This window comes from Odontesthes bonariensis, chromosome 17 (assembly GCF_027942865.1).
Source record: "Odontesthes bonariensis isolate fOdoBon6 chromosome 17, fOdoBon6.hap1, whole genome shotgun sequence".
Lineage (NCBI taxonomy): Eukaryota > Metazoa > Chordata > Actinopteri > Atheriniformes > Atherinopsidae > Odontesthes > Odontesthes bonariensis.
This window is the reverse complement of record NC_134522.1, coordinates 36524582-36542598: the sequence shown is the minus strand read 5'-3', so window position 1 is coordinate 36542598 and position 18017 is coordinate 36524582. Positions and strand designations below refer to the sequence as shown.

Genomic DNA, 18017 nt, shown 5'->3' with positions numbered 1-18017 from the left:
ACATATCCGTCTGTCACGCTCTGTGTCAGCGTCTCTGCAGACATGTCCATCTGTCAGACTCTGTGTCAGAGTCTCTGCAGACATGTCCAGCTGTCAGACATGTCCATCTGTAAGACATGTCCGTCTGTCAGACATGTCCATCTGTCAGATATGTCCATCTTTCAGACATGTATGTCCGTCTGTCAGACATGTCCATCTGTCACGCTCTGTGTCAGCGTCTCTGAAGACATGTCCGTCTGTCAGACATGTCCGTCTGTCAGACATGTCCATCTGTCACACTCTGTGTCAGCGTCTCTGCAGACATGTCCATCTGTCAGACATGTCCGTCTGTCAGACATGTTCATCTGTAAGACATGTCCATCGGTCAGAAATGTCCGTCTGTCAGACATGTCCATCTGTCACGCTCTGTGTCAGCGTCTCTGAAGACATGTCCGTCTGTCAGACATGTCTGTCTGTCAGACATGTCCATCTGTCAGACTCTGTGTCAGAGTCTCTGCAGACATGTCCATCTGTCAGACATGTCCATCTGTCAGACTCTGTGTCAGAGTCTCTGCAGACATGTCCATCTGTCAGACATGTCCATCTGTCAGACATGTCCGTCTGTCAGACATGTCCGTCCGTCTGTCAGACATGTCCGTCTCTCACGCTCTGTGTCAGCGTCTCTGCAGACATGTCCATCTGTCAGACATGTCCATCTGTGAGACATGTCCGTCTGTCAGACATGTCCATCTGTCAGATATGTCCGTCTGTCAGACAGGTCCATCTGTCAGACATGTCCGTCCGTCTGTCAGACATATCCGTCTGTCACGCTCTGTGTCAGCGTCTCTGCAGACATGTCCATCTGTCAGACTCTGTGTCAGAGTCTCTGCAGACATGTCCAGCTGTCAGACATGTCCATCTGTAAGACATGTCCGTCTGTCAGACATGTCCATCTGTCAGATATGTCCATCTTTCAGACATGTATGTCCGTCTGTCAGACATGTCCATCTGTCACGCTCTGTGTCAGCGTCTCTGCAGACATGTCCATCTGTCAGACTCTGTGTCAGAGTCTCTGCAGACATGTCCAGCTGTCAGACATGTCCATCTGTAAGACATGTCCGTCTGTCAGACATGTCCATCTGTCAGATATGTCCATCTTTCAGACATGTATGTCCGTCTGTCAGACATGTCCATCTGTCACGCTCTGTGTCAGCGTCTCTGAAGACATGTCCGTCTGTCAGACATGTCCGTCTGTCAGACATGTCCATCTGTCACACTCTGTGTCAGCGTCTCTGCAGACATGTCCATCTGTCAGACATGTCCGTCTGTCAGACATGTTCATCTGTAAGACATGTCCATCGGTCAGAAATGTCCGTCTGTCAGACATGTCCATCTGTCACGCTTTGTGTCAGCGTCTCTGCAGACATGTCCATCTGTTAGACATGTCCATCTGTCAGACATGTCCGTCTGTCAGACATGTCCATCTGTCAGACATGTCCATCTGTCATACATGTCCGTCTGTCACGCTCTGTGTCAGCGTCTCTAAAGACATGTCCATCTGTCAGACATGTCCGTCTGTCAGATATGTCCATCTGTCACGCTCTGTGTCAGAGTCTCTGCAGACATGTCCATCTGTCAGACATGTCCGTCTGTCACACTCTGTGTCAGCGTCTCTGCAGACATGTCCATCTGTCAGATATGTCCGTCTGTCAGACAGGTCCATCTGTCAGACATGTCCGTCCGTCTGTCAGACATATCCGTCTGTCACGCTCTGTGTCAGCGTCTCTGCAGACATGTCCATCTGTCAGACTCTGTGTCAGAGTCTCTGCAGACATGTCCAGCTGTCAGACATGTCCATCTGTAAGACATGTCCGTCTGTCAGACATGTCCATCTGTCAGATATGTCCATCTTTCAGACATGTATGTCCGTCTGTCAGACATGTCCATCTGTCACGCTCTGTGTCAGCGTCTCTGAAGACATGTCCGTCTGTCAGACATGTCCATCTGTCACACTCTGTGTCAGCGTCTCTGCAGACATGTCCATCTGTCAGACATGTCCGTCTGTCAGACATGTTCATCTGTAAGACATGTCCATCGGTCAGAAATGTCCGTCTGTCAGACATGTCCATCTGTCACGCTTTGTGTCAGCGTCTCTGCAGACATGTCCATCTGTTAGACATGTCCATCTGTCAGACATGTCCGTCTGTCAGACATGTCCATCTGTCAGACATGTCCATCTGTCATACATGTCCGTCTGTCACGCTCTGTGTCAGCGTCTCTAAAGACATGTCCATCTGTCAGACATGTCCGTCTGTCAGATATGTCCATCTGTCACGCTCTGTGTCAGAGTCTCTGCAGACATGTCCATCTGTCAGACATGTCCGTCTGTCACACTCTGTGTCAGCGTCTCTGCAGACATGTCCATCGTTCAGACATGTCCATCTGTCAGACATGTCCGTCTGTCAGACATGTCCATCTGTCAGACATGTCCATCTGTCAGACATGTCCGTCTGTCAAGCTCTGTGTCAGCGTCTCTAAAGACATGTCCATCTGTAAGACATGTCCATCTTTCAGACATGTCCGTCCGTCTGTCAGACATGTCCATTTGTCACGCTCTGTGTCAGCGTCTCTGAAGACATGTCCGTCTGTCAGACATGTCCGTCTGTCAGACATGTCCATCTGTCACACTCTGTGTCAGCGTCTCTGCAGACATGTCCATCTGTCAGACATGTCCGTCTGTCAGACATGTTCATCTGTAAGACATGTCCATCGGTCAAAAATGTCCGTCTGTCAGACATGTCCATCTGTCACGCTTTGTGTCAGCGTCTCTGCAGACATGTCCATCTGTTAGACATGTCCATCTGTCAGACATGTCCGTCTGTCAGACATGTCCGTCTGTCAGACATGTCCATCTGTCAGACATGTCCATCTGTCATACATGTCCGTCTGTCACGCTCTGTGTCAGCGTCTCTAAAGACATGTCCATCTGTCAGACGTGTCCGTCTGTCAGATATGTCCATCTGTCACGCTCTGTGTCAGAGTCTCTGCAGACATGTCCATCTGTCAGACATGTCCATCTGTCAGACATGTCCGTCTGTCAAGCTCTGTGTCAGCGTCTCTAAAGACATGTCCATCTGTCAGACATGTCCATCTGTCAGACATGTCCGTCTGTCACGCTCTGTGTCAGCGTCTCTGCAGACATGTCCATCTGTCAGACATGTCCGTCTGTCAGACATGTCCGTCTGTCACGCTCTGTGTCAGAGTCTCTGCAGACATGTCCAGCTGTCAGACATGTCCATCTGTAAGACATGTCCGTCTGTCAGACATGTCCATCTGTCAGATATGTCCATCTTTCACACATGTCCGTCCGTCTGTCAGACATGTCCATCTGTCACGCTCTGTGTCAGCGTCTCTGCAGACATGTCCATCTGTCAGACATGTCCATCTGTCACGCTCTGTGTCAGCGTCTCTGCAGACATGTCCGTCTGTCAGACATGTCCATCTGTCAGACATGTCCATCTGTCAGACATGTCCGTCCATCTGTCAGACATGTCCATCTGTCACGCTCTGTGTCAGCGTCTCTGCAGACATGTCCATCTGTCAGACTCTGTGTCAGAGTCTCTGCAGACATGTCCATCTGTCAGACATGTCCATCTGTCAGACTCTGTGTCAGAGTCTCTGCAGACATGTCCATCTGTCAGACATGTCCATCTGTCAGACATGTCCGTCTGTCAGACATGTCCATCTGTGAGACATGTCCATCTGTGAGACATGTCCATCTGTCAGATATGTCCGTCTGTCAGACAGGTCCATCTGTCAGACATGTCCATCCGTCTGTCAGACATATCCGTCTGTCACGCTCTGTGTCAGCGTCTCTGCAGACATGTCCATCTGTCAGACTCTGTGTCAGAGTCTCTGCAGACATGTCCAGCTGTCAGACATGTCCATCTGTAAGACATGTCCGTCTGTCAGAAATGTCCATCTGTCAGATATGTCCATCTTTCAGACATGTCCGTCCGTCTATCAGACATGTCCATCTGTCACGCTCTGTGTCAGAGTCTCTGAAGACATGTCCGTCTGTCAGACATGTCCGTCTGTCAGACATGTCCATCTGTCACACTCTGTGTCAGCGTCTCTGCAGACATGTCCATCTGTCAGACATGTCCGTCTGTCAGACATGTTCATCTGTAAGACATGTCCATCGGTCAGAAATGTCCGTCTGTCAGACATGTCCATCTGTCACGCTTTGTGTCAGCGTCTCTGCAGACATGTCCATCTGTTAGACATGTCCATCTGTCAGACATGTCCGTCTGTCAGACATGTCCATCTGTCAGACATGTCCATCTGTCATACATGTCCGTCTGTCACGCTCTGTGTCAGCGTCTCTAAAGACATGTCCATCTGTCAGACATGTCCGTCTGTCAGATATGTCCATCTGTCACGCTCTGTGTCAGAGTCTCTGCAGACATGTCCATCTGTCAGACATGTCCGTCTGTCACACTCTGTGTCAGCGTCTCTGCAGACATGTCCATCTGTCAGACATGTCCGTCTGTCAGACATGTCCGTCTGTCAGACATGTCCATCTGTCAGACATGTCCGTCTGTCAAGCTCTGTGTCAGCGTCTCTAAAGACATGTCCATCTGTAAGACATGTCCATCTTTCAGACATGTCCGTCCGTCTGTCAGACATGTCCATTTGTCACGCTCTGTGTCAGCGTCTCTGAAGACATGTCCGTCTGTCAGACATGTCCGTCTGTCAGACATGTCCATCTGTCACACTCTGTGTCAGCGTCTCTGCAGACATGTCCATCTGTCAGACATGTCCATCTGTCAGACATGTTCATCTGTAAGACATGTCCATCGGTCAAAAATGTCCGTCTGTCAGACATGTCCATCTGTCACGCTTTGTGTCAGCGTCTCTGCAGACATGTCCATCTGTTAGACATGTCCATCTGTCAGACATGTCCGTCTGTCAGACATGTCCATCTGTCAGACATGTCCATCTGTCATACATGTCCGTCTGTCACGCTCTGTGTCAGCGTCTCTAAAGACATGTCCATCTGTCAGACATGTCCGTCTGTCAGATATGTCCATCTGTCACGCTCTGTGTCAGCGTCTCTGAAGACATGTCCGTCTGTCAGACTCTGTGTCAGAGTCTCTGCAGACATGTCCATCTGTCAGACATGTCCATCTGTGAGACATGTCCGTCTGTCAAGCTCTGTGTCAGCGTCTCTAAAGACATGTCCATCTGTCAGACATGTCCATCTGTCAGACATGTCCGTCTGTCACGCTCTGTGTCAGCGTCTCTGCAGACATGTCCATCTGTCAGACATGTCCGTCTGTCACGCTCTGTGTCAGAGTCTCTGCAGACATGTCCAGCTGTCAGATATGTCCATCTGTAAGACATGTCCGTCTGTCAGACATGTCCATCTGTCAGATATGTCCATCTTTCACACATGTCCGTCCGTCTGTCAGACATGTCCATCTGTCACGCTCTGTGTCAGCGTCTCTGCAGACATGTCTGTCTGTCAGACATGTCCGTCTGTCAGACATGTTCATCTGTAAGACATGTCCATCAGTCAGAAATGTCCGTCTGTCACGCTTTGTGTCAGCGTCTCTGCAGACATGTCCATCTGTTAGACATGTCCATCTGTCAGACATGTCCGTCTGTCACGCTCTGTGTCAGCGTCTCTAAAGACATGTCCATCTGTCAGACATGTCCGTCTGTCAGACATGTCAGTCTAGTCTGTCAGACATGTCCATCTGTCACGCTCTGTGTCAGGGTCTCTGCAGACATGTCCATCTGTCAGACATGTCCGTCTGTTAGAAATGTCCGTCTGTCAGACATGTCCGTCCGTATGTCAGACATGTCCGTCCGTATGTCAGACATGTCCGTCCGTATGTCAGACATGTCCGTCTGTTAGAAATGTCCATTTGTCAGACATGTCCGTCCGTATGTCAGACATGTCCGTCTGTCAGACATGTCCATCTGTCACGCTCTGTGTCAGCGTCTCTGCAGACATTTCCATCTATCAGACATGTCCGTCTATCAGACATGTCCGTCTGTCAGACATGTCCATCGGTCAGAAATGTCCGTCTGTCAGACATGTCCATCTGTCACGCTTTGTGTCAGCGTCTCTGCAGACATGTCCATCTGTTAGACATGTCCATCTGTCAGAAATGTCCGTCTGTCAGACATGTCCATCTGTCAGACATGTCCATCTGTCATACATGTCCGTCTGTCACGCTCTGTGTCAGCGTCTCTAAAGACATGTCCATCTGTCAGACATGTCCGTCTGTCAGATATGTCCATCTGTCACGCTCTGTGTCAGAGTCTCTGCAGACATGTCCATCTGTCAGACATGTCCGTCTGTCACACTCTGTGTCAGCGTCTCTGCAGACATGTCCATCTGTCAGATATGTCCGTCTGTCAGACAGGTCCATCTGTCAGACATGTCCGTCCGTCTGTCAGACATATCCGTCTGTCACGCTCTGTGTCAGCGTCTCTGCAGACATGTCCATCTGTCAGACTCTGTGTCAGAGTCTCTGCAGACATGTCCAGCTGTCAGACATGTCCATCTGTAAGACATGTCCGTCTGTCAGACATGTCCATCTGTCAGATATGTCCATCTTTCAGACATGTATGTCCGTCTGTCAGACATGTCCATCTGTCACGCTCTGTGTCAGCGTCTCTGAAGACATGTCCGTCTGTCAGACATGTCCGTCTGTCAGACATGTCCATCTGTCACACTCTGTGTCAGCGTCTCTGCAGACATGTCCATCTGTTAGACATGTCCGTCTGTCAGACATGTTCATCTGTAAGACATGTCCATCGGTCAGAAATGTCCGTCTGTCAGACATGTCCATCTGTCACGCTCTGTGTCAGCGTCTCTGAAGACATGTCCGTCTGTCAGACATGTCTGTCTGTCAGACATGTCCATCTGTCAGACTCTGTGTCAGAGTCTCTGCAGACATGTCCATCTGTCAGACATGTCCATCTGTCAGACTCTGTGTCAGAGTCTCTGCAGACATGTCCATCTGTCAGACATGTCCATCTGTCAGACATGTCCGTCTGTCAGACATGTCCGTCCGTCTGTCAGACATGTCCGTCTCTCACGCTCTGTGTCAGCGTCTCTGCAGACATGTCCATCTGTCAGACATGTCCATCTGTGAGACATGTCCGTCTGTCAGACATGTCCATCTGTCAGATATGTCCGTCTGTCAGACAGGTCCATCTGTCAGACATGTCCGTCCGTCTGTCAGACATATCCGTCTGTCACGCTCTGTGTCAGCGTCTCTGCAGACATGTCCATCTGTCAGACTCTGTGTCAGAGTCTCTGCAGACATGTCCAGCTGTCAGACATGTCCATCTGTAAGACATGTCCGTCTGTCAGACATGTCCATCTGTCAGATATGTCCATCTTTCAGACATGTATGTCCGTCTGTCAGACATGTCCATCTGTCACGCTCTGTGTCAGCGTCTCTGCAGACATGTCCATCTGTCAGACTCTGTGTCAGAGTCTCTGCAGACATGTCCAGCTGTCAGACATGTCCATCTGTAAGACATGTCCGTCTGTCAGACATGTCCATCTGTCAGATATGTCCATCTTTCAGACATGTATGTCCGTCTGTCAGACATGTCCATCTGTCACGCTCTGTGTCAGCGTCTCTGAAGACATGTCCGTCTGTCAGACATGTCCGTCTGTCAGACATGTCCATCTGTCACACTCTGTGTCAGCGTCTCTGCAGACATGTCCATCTGTCAGACATGTCCGTCTGTCAGACATGTTCATCTGTAAGACATGTCCATCGGTCAGAAATGTCCGTCTGTCAGACATGTCCATCTGTCACGCTTTGTGTCAGCGTCTCTGCAGACATGTCCATCTGTTAGACATGTCCATCTGTCAGACATGTCCGTCTGTCAGACATGTCCATCTGTCAGACATGTCCATCTGTCATACATGTCCGTCTGTCACGCTCTGTGTCAGCGTCTCTAAAGACATGTCCATCTGTCAGACATGTCCGTCTGTCAGATATGTCCATCTGTCACGCTCTGTGTCAGAGTCTCTGCAGACATGTCCATCTGTCAGACATGTCCGTCTGTCACACTCTGTGTCAGCGTCTCTGCAGACATGTCCATCTGTCAGATATGTCCGTCTGTCAGACAGGTCCATCTGTCAGACATGTCCGTCCGTCTGTCAGACATATCCGTCTGTCACGCTCTGTGTCAGCGTCTCTGCAGACATGTCCATCTGTCAGACTCTGTGTCAGAGTCTCTGCAGACATGTCCAGCTGTCAGACATGTCCATCTGTAAGACATGTCCGTCTGTCAGACATGTCCATCTGTCAGATATGTCCATCTTTCAGACATGTATGTCCGTCTGTCAGACATGTCCATCTGTCACGCTCTGTGTCAGCGTCTCTGAAGACATGTCCGTCTGTCAGACATGTCCATCTGTCACACTCTGTGTCAGCGTCTCTGCAGACATGTCCATCTGTCAGACATGTCCGTCTGTCAGACATGTTCATCTGTAAGACATGTCCATCGGTCAGAAATGTCCGTCTGTCAGACATGTCCATCTGTCACGCTTTGTGTCAGCGTCTCTGCAGACATGTCCATCTGTTAGACATGTCCATCTGTCAGACATGTCCGTCTGTCAGACATGTCCATCTGTCAGACATGTCCATCTGTCATACATGTCCGTCTGTCACGCTCTGTGTCAGCGTCTCTAAAGACATGTCCATCTGTCAGACATGTCCGTCTGTCAGATATGTCCATCTGTCACGCTCTGTGTCAGAGTCTCTGCAGACATGTCCATCTGTCAGACATGTCCGTCTGTCACACTCTGTGTCAGCGTCTCTGCAGACATGTCCATCGTTCAGACATGTCCATCTGTCAGACATGTCCGTCTGTCAGACATGTCCATCTGTCAGACATGTCCATCTGTCAGACATGTCCGTCTGTCAAGCTCTGTGTCAGCGTCTCTAAAGACATGTCCATCTGTAAGACATGTCCATCTTTCAGACATGTCCGTCCGTCTGTCAGACATGTCCATTTGTCACGCTCTGTGTCAGCGTCTCTGAAGACATGTCCGTCTGTCAGACATGTCCGTCTGTCAGACATGTCCATCTGTCACACTCTGTGTCAGCGTCTCTGCAGACATGTCCATCTGTCAGACATGTCCGTCTGTCAGACATGTTCATCTGTAAGACATGTCCATCGGTCAAAAATGTCCGTCTGTCAGACATGTCCATCTGTCACGCTTTGTGTCAGCGTCTCTGCAGACATGTCCATCTGTTAGACATGTCCATCTGTCAGACATGTCCGTCTGTCAGACATGTCCGTCTGTCAGACATGTCCATCTGTCAGACATGTCCATCTGTCATACATGTCCGTCTGTCACGCTCTGTGTCAGCGTCTCTAAAGACATGTCCATCTGTCAGACGTGTCCGTCTGTCAGATATGTCCATCTGTCACGCTCTGTGTCAGCGTCTCTGAAGACATGTCCGTCTGTCAGACTCTGTGTCAGAGTCTCTGCAGACATGTCCATCTGTCAGACATGTCCATCTGTCAGACATGTCCGTCTGTCAAGCTCTGTGTCAGCGTCTCTAAAGACATGTCCATCTGTCAGACATGTCCATCTGTCAGACATGTCCGTCTGTCACGCTCTGTGTCAGCGTCTCTGCAGACATGTCCATCTGTCAGACATGTCCGTCTGTCAGACATGTCCGTCTGTCACGCTCTGTGTCAGAGTCTCTGCAGACATGTCCAGCTGTCAGACATGTCCATCTGTAAGACATGTCCGTCTGTCAGACATGTCCATCTGTCAGATATGTCCATCTTTCACACATGTCCGTCCGTCTGTCAGACATGTCCATCTGTCACGCTCTGTGTCAGCGTCTCTGCAGACATGTCCATCTGTCAGACATGTCCATCTGTCACGCTCTGTGTCAGCGTCTCTGCAGACATGTCCGTCTGTCAGACATGTCCATCTGTCAGACATGTCCATCTGTCAGACATGTCCGTCCATCTGTCAGACATGTCCATCTGTCACGCTCTGTGTCAGCGTCTCTGCAGACATGTCCATCTGTCAGACTCTGTGTCAGAGTCTCTGCAGACATGTCCATCTGTCAGACATGTCCATCTGTCAGACTCTGTGTCAGAGTCTCTGCAGACATGTCCATCTGTCAGACATGTCCATCTGTCAGACATGTCCGTCTGTCAGACATGTCCATCTGTGAGACATGTCCATCTGTGAGACATGTCCATCTGTCAGATATGTCCGTCTGTCAGACAGGTCCATCTGTCAGACATGTCCATCCGTCTGTCAGACATATCCGTCTGTCACGCTCTGTGTCAGCGTCTCTGCAGACATGTCCATCTGTCAGACTCTGTGTCAGAGTCTCTGCAGACATGTCCAGCTGTCAGACATGTCCATCTGTAAGACATGTCCGTCTGTCAGAAATGTCCATCTGTCAGATATGTCCATCTTTCAGACATGTCCGTCCGTCTATCAGACATGTCCATCTGTCACGCTCTGTGTCAGAGTCTCTGAAGACATGTCCGTCTGTCAGACATGTCCGTCTGTCAGACATGTCCATCTGTCACACTCTGTGTCAGCGTCTCTGCAGACATGTCCATCTGTCAGACATGTCCGTCTGTCAGACATGTTCATCTGTAAGACATGTCCATCGGTCAGAAATGTCCGTCTGTCAGACATGTCCATCTGTCACGCTTTGTGTCAGCGTCTCTGCAGACATGTCCATCTGTTAGACATGTCCATCTGTCAGACATGTCCGTCTGTCAGACATGTCCATCTGTCAGACATGTCCATCTGTCATACATGTCCGTCTGTCACGCTCTGTGTCAGCGTCTCTAAAGACATGTCCATCTGTCAGACATGTCCGTCTGTCAGATATGTCCATCTGTCACGCTCTGTGTCAGAGTCTCTGCAGACATGTCCATCTGTCAGACATGTCCGTCTGTCACACTCTGTGTCAGCGTCTCTGCAGACATGTCCATCTGTCAGACATGTCCGTCTGTCAGACATGTCCGTCTGTCAGACATGTCCATCTGTCAGACATGTCCGTCTGTCAAGCTCTGTGTCAGCGTCTCTAAAGACATGTCCATCTGTAAGACATGTCCATCTTTCAGACATGTCCGTCCGTCTGTCAGACATGTCCATTTGTCACGCTCTGTGTCAGCGTCTCTGAAGACATGTCCGTCTGTCAGACATGTCCGTCTGTCAGACATGTCCATCTGTCACACTCTGTGTCAGCGTCTCTGCAGACATGTCCATCTGTCAGACATGTCCATCTGTCAGACATGTTCATCTGTAAGACATGTCCATCGGTCAAAAATGTCCGTCTGTCAGACATGTCCATCTGTCACGCTTTGTGTCAGCGTCTCTGCAGACATGTCCATCTGTTAGACATGTCCATCTGTCAGACATGTCCGTCTGTCAGACATGTCCATCTGTCAGACATGTCCATCTGTCATACATGTCCGTCTGTCACGCTCTGTGTCAGCGTCTCTAAAGACATGTCCATCTGTCAGACATGTCCGTCTGTCAGATATGTCCATCTGTCACGCTCTGTGTCAGCGTCTCTGAAGACATGTCCGTCTGTCAGACTCTGTGTCAGAGTCTCTGCAGACATGTCCATCTGTCAGACATGTCCATCTGTGAGACATGTCCGTCTGTCAAGCTCTGTGTCAGCGTCTCTAAAGACATGTCCATCTGTCAGACATGTCCATCTGTCAGACATGTCCATCTGTCAGACATGTCCGTCTGTCACGCTCTGTGTCAGCGTCTCTGCAGACATGTCCATCTGTCAGACATGTCCGTCTGTCACGCTCTGTGTCAGAGTCTCTGCAGACATGTCCAGCTGTCAGATATGTCCATCTGTAAGACATGTCCGTCTGTCAGACATGTCCATCTGTCAGATATGTCCATCTTTCACACATGTCCGTCCGTCTGTCAGACATGTCCATCTGTCACGCTCTGTGTCAGCGTCTCTGCAGACATGTCTGTCTGTCAGACATGTCCGTCTGTCAGACATGTTCATCTGTAAGACATGTCCATCGGTCAGAAATGTCCGTCTGTCACGCTTTGTGTCAGCGTCTCTGCAGACATGTCCATCTGTTAGACATGTCCATCTGTCAGACATGTCCGTCTGTCACGCTCTGTGTCAGCGTCTCTAAAGACATGTCCATCTGTCAGACATGTCCGTCTGTCAGACATGTCAGTCTAGTCTGTCAGACATGTCCATCTGTCACGCTCTGTGTCAGGGTCTCTGCAGACATGTCCATCTGTCAGACATGTCCGTCTGTTAGAAATGTCCGTCTGTCAGACATGTCCGTCCGTATGTCAGACATGTCCGTCCGTATGTCAGACATGTCCGTCCGTATGTCAGACATGTCCGTCCGTATGTCAGACATGTCCGTCTGTTAGAAATGTCCATTTGTCAGACATGTCCGTCCGTATGTCAGACATGTCCGTCTGTCAGACATGTCCATCTGTCACGCTCTGTGTCAGCGTCTCTGCAGACATTTCCATCTATCAGACATGTCCGTCTATCAGACATGTCCGTCTGTCAGACATGTCCATCTGTCACGCTCTGTGTCAGCGTCTCTGCAGACATTTCCATCTATCAGACATGTCCGTCTATCAGACATGTCCATCTGTCAGACATGTCCATCTGTCACACTGTGTCAGCGTCACTGCAGACATGTCCATCTGTCAGACATGTCCGTCTGTCAGACATGTGCGTCTGTCACGCTCTGTGTCAGCGTCTCTAAAGACATGTCCATCTGTCAGACATGTCCGTCTGTCAGACATGTCCATCTGTCACGCTCTGTGTCAGCGTCTCTGCAGACATGTCCATCTGTCAGACATGTCCGTCTGTCAGACATATCCATCTGTCACGCTCTGTGTCAGCGTCTCTGCAGACATTTCCATCTATCACACATGTCCGTCTATCAGACATGTCCGTCTGTCAGACATGTCCGTCTGTCAGACATGTCCGTCTGTCAGACATGTCCATCTGTCACACTGTGTCAGCGTCTCTGCAGACATGTCCATCTGTCAGACATGTCCGTCTGTTAGAAATGTCCATCTGTCAGACATGTCCGTCTGTCACACTGTGTCAGCGTCTCTGCAGACATGTCCATCTGTCAGACATGTCCATCTGTCAGACATGTCCGTCTGTCAGACATGTCCATCTGTCACGCTCTTTGTCAGCGTCTCTGCAGACATGTCCATCTGTCAGACATGTCCGTCTGTCACACTGTGTCAGCGTCTCTGCAGACATGTCCATCTGTCAGACATGTCCGTCTGTTAGAAATGTCCATCTGTCAGACATGTCCGTCTGTCAGACATGTCCGTCCGTATGTCAGACATGTCCGTCTGTCAGACATGTTCGTCCGTATTTCAGACATGTCCGTCTGTCAGACATGTCCATCTGTCACGCTCTGTGTCAGCGTCTCTGCAGACATGTCCATCTGTCAGACATGTCCGTCAATCAGACATGTCCATCTGTCACGCTCTGTGTCAGCGTCTCTGCAGACATGTCCGCCTGTCAGACATGTCAGTCTGTCAGACATGTCCATCTGTCAGACATGTCCATCTGTCAGACATGTCCGTCCGTCTGTCAGACATGTCCGTCTGTCACGCTGTGTCAGCGTCTCTGCAGACATGTCCATCTGTCAGACATGTCCGTCTGTCAGACATGTCAGTCTGTCAGACATGTCCGTCTGTCAGACATGTCCATCTGTCACGCTCTGTGTCAGCGTCTCTGCAGACATGTCCATCTGTCAGACATGTCCGTCTGTCAGACATTTCCATCTGTCAGACATGTCCGTCTGTCAGATATGTCCATCTGTCAGACATGTCCATCTGTCACGGTCTGTGTCAGCGTCTCTGCAGACATGTCCATCTGTCACGCTCTGTGTCAGCGTCTCTGCAGCTATTTCCATCTGTCATGCTCTGTGTCAGCGTCTCTGCAGACATGTCCGTCTGTCAGACATGTCCATCTGTCAGATATGTCCGTATGACAGCTGCAGGACCCTCACCTGGTTCCTCTGGTAGCAGAAGTTACACGCCCACAGCTTGGCTCTGTAGTCCACCTGACTGAAACATATGGACAGGTGGGTCAGAACAGACAGGTGGGTCAGAACACGCAGGTGGGTCAGAACACACAGGTGGGTGAGAACACACAGGTGGGTAAGAACACGCAGGTGGGTCAGAACAGAGAGGTGGGTCAGATCACACAGGTGGGTCAGAACAGACAGGTGGGTCAGAACAGACAGGTGGGTCAGAACACACAGGTGGGTCAGAACAGACAGGTGGGTCAGAACACGCAGGTGGGTCAGAACAGACAGGTGGGTCAGAACACGCAGGTGGGTCAGAACACACAGGTGGGTGAGAACACACAGGTGGGTAAGAACACGCAGGTGGGTCAGAACAGAGAGGTGGGTCAGATCACACAGGTGGGTCAGAACAGACAGGTGGGTCAGAACAGACAGGTGGGTCAGATCACACAGGTGGGTCAGAACAGACAGGTGGGTCAGAACACGCAGATGGGTCAGAACAGACACGTGGGTCAGAACACAAACACAGGTGGGTCAAAACAGACAGGTGGGTCAGAACACGCAGGTGGGTCAGAACACACACACAGGTGGGTCAAAAAAGACAGGTGGGTCAGAACACAAAGGTAGGTCAGAACACACAGGTGGGTCAGAACACACAGGTGGGTCAGAAAAGACAGGCGGGTCAGAACAGGCAGGTGGGTCAGAAAACGCAGGTGGGTCAGAACAGAGAGGTGGGTCAGAACACAGAGATGGGTCAAAACAGACAGGTGGGTCAGAACACGCAGGTGGGTCAGAACACGCAGGTGGGTCAGAACAAACAGGTGGGTCAGAACAGACAGGTGGGTCAGAACAGACAGGTGGGTCAGAACAGACAGGTGGGTCAGAACACGCAGGTGGGTCAGAACACACACACAGGTGGGTCAAAAAAGACAGGTGGGTCAGAACACAAAGGTGGGTCAGATCAGACAGGTGGGTCAGAACACGCAGGTGGGTCAGAACACACACACAGGTGGGTCAGAACAGACAGGTGGGTCAGAACACGCAGGTGGGTCATATCACACAGGTGGGTCAGAACACGCAGGTGGGTCAGAACAAACAGGTGGGTCAGAACATGCAGGTGGGTCAAAACACGCAGGTGGGTCAGATCACACAGGTGGGTCAGAACACGCAGGTGGGTCAGAACACGCAGGTAGGTCAGAACAGACAGGTGGGTCAGAACAAACAGGTGGGTCAGAACAGACAGGTGGGTCAGAACACGCAGGTGGGTCAGAACACGCAGGTGGGTCAGATCACACAGGTGGGTCAGAACACGCAGGTGGGTCAGAACAAACAGGTGGGTCAGAACACGCAGGTGGGTCAGAACACGCAGGTGGGTCAGAACAGACACGTGGGTCAGAACACACAGGTGGGTCAGAACAGACAGGTGGGTCAGAACAGACAGGTGGGTCAGAACAGACAGGTGGGTCAGAACAAACAGGTGGGTCAGATCACACAGGTGGGTCAGAACACGCAGGTGGGTCAGAACACACACACAGGTGGGTCAAAAAAGACAGGTGGGTCAGAACACACAGGTGGGTCAGAACACACAGGTGGGTCAGAAAAGACAGGTGGGTCAGAACAGGCAGGTGGGTCAGAACACGCAGGTGGGTCAGAACAGACAGGTGGGTCAGAACACAGAGATGGGTCAAAACAGACAGGTGGGTCAGAACACACAGGTGGGTCAGAACAGACAGGTGGGTCAGAACACGCAGGTGGGTCAGAACACGCAGGTGGGTCAGAACAAACAGGTGGGTCAGAACACGCAGGTGGTTCAGAACAGACAGGTGGGTCAGAACACACAGGTGGGTCAGAACAAACAGGTGGGTCAGAACAGACAGGTGGTTCAGAACAGACAGGTGGGTCAGAACAAACAGGTGGGTCAGAACACACACAAAGGTGGGTCAGAAAAGACAGGTGGGTCAGAACACGCAGGTGGGTCAGAACACACAGGTGGGTCAGAAAAGACACGTGGGTCAGAACACAAACACAGGTAGGTCAAAACAGACAAGTGGGTCAGAACACGCAGGTGGGTCAGAACACACACACAGGTGGGTCAAAAAAGACAGGTGGGTCAGAACACACAGGTGGGTCAGAACACACAGGTGGGTCAGAACAGAGAGGTGGGTCAGAACACACAGGTGGGTCAGAACACAAACACAGGTAGGTCAAAACAGACAAGTGGGTCAGAACACGCAGGTGGGTCAGAACACACACACAGGTGGGTCAAAAAAGACAGGTGGGTCAGAACACACAGGTGGGTCAGAACACACAGGTGGGTCAGAAAAGACAGGTGGGTGAGAACACGCAGGTGGGTGAGAACAAGCAGGTGGGTCAGAACACACAGGTGGGTCAGAACACACAGGTGGGTCAGAACAGACAGGTGGGTCAGAACAGACAGGTGGGTCAGAACACGCAGGTGGGTCAGAACACAAACACAGGTGGGTCAAAACAGACAGGTGGGTCAGATCACACAGGTGGGTCAGAACACACAGGTGGGTCAAAACAGACAGGTGGGTCAGATCACACAGGTGGGTCAGAACACACACACAGGTGGGTCAGAACACACAGGTGGGTCAGAACACACAGGTGGGTCAGAAAACACAGGTGGGTCAGAACAGACAGGTGGGTCAGAAAAGACAGGTGGGTCAGAAAAGACAGGTGGGTCAGAACACGCAGGTGGGTCAGAACACACAGGTGGGTCAGAACAGACACGTGGGTCAGAACACACACACAGGTGGGTCAAAACAGACAGGTGGGTCAGAACACGCAGGTGGGTCAGAACATAAACACAGGTGGGTCAGAACAGACAGGTGGGTCAGATCACACAGGTGGGTCAGATCACACAGGTGGGTCAGAACACGCAGGTGGGTCAGAACAAACAGGTGGTCAGAACACGCAGGTGGGTCAGAACAAACAGGTGGGTCAGAACACACAGGTGGGTCAGAACAGACAGGTGGGTCAGAACACGCAGGTGGGTCAGAACACACACACAGGTGGGTCAGAACAGACAGGTGGGTCAGAACACACAGGTGGGTCAGAACACACAGGTGGGTCAGAACAGACAGGTGGGTCAGAACAGACAGGTGGGTCAGAACAAACAGGTGAGTCAAAACAAACTGGTGGGTCAGAACAGACACGTGGGTCAGAACACACACACAGGTGGGTCAAAACAGACAGGTGGGTCAGAACACACAGGTGGGTCAGAAAAGACAGGAGGGTCAGAAAAGGCAGGTGGGTCAGAACACACATGTGGGTCAGAACAGACAGGTGGGTCAGAACACACATGTGGGTCAGAACAGACAGGTGGGTCAGAACACGCAGGTGGGTCAGAACACGCAGGTGGGTCAGAACAGGCAGGTTGGTCAGAACACACAGGTGGGTCAGAAAACACAGGTGGGTCAGAAAACACAGGTGGGTCAGAAAAGACAGGTGGGTCAGAACACACAGGTGGGTCAGAACACACAGGTGGGTCAGAACACGCAGGTGGGTCAGAACAAACAGGTGGGTCAGAACACACAGGTGGGTCAGAACACGCAGGTGGGTCAGAACAAACAGGTGGGTCAGAACACACACACAGGTGGGTCAGAACACACACACATGTGGGTCAGAAAAGACAGGTGGGTCAGAACACACACACAGGTGGGTCAGAAAAGACAGGTGGGTCAGAACACACACACAGGGGGGTCAGAAAAGACAGGTGGGTCAGAACACACAGGTGGGTCAGAACACACACACAGGTGGGTCAGAACACACAGGTGGGTCAGAACACACACACAGGTGGGTCAGAAAAGACAGGTGGGTCAGAACACACAGGTGGGTCAGAACACACACACAGGTGGGTCAGAAAAGACAGGTGGGTCAGAACACACAGGTGGGTCAGAACAAACAGGTGGGTCAGAACACACACACAG

General features: G+C 50.9%; 1 protein-coding gene across 1 annotated transcript in view; it reads right to left on the bottom strand.

Annotated features, from left to right (window-relative positions):
* Positions 1-18017, bottom strand: part of sec23a (Sec23 homolog A, coat complex II component) — a 64386-nt gene that overhangs the window by 33983 nt on the left and 12386 nt on the right. The window contains exon 3 of the mRNA XM_075448522.1: positions 14050-14107. Within this exon, the coding sequence (XP_075304637.1) occupies positions 14050-14107 (58 nt within the window). The remainder of the gene's footprint in view (positions 1-14049; positions 14108-18017) is intronic.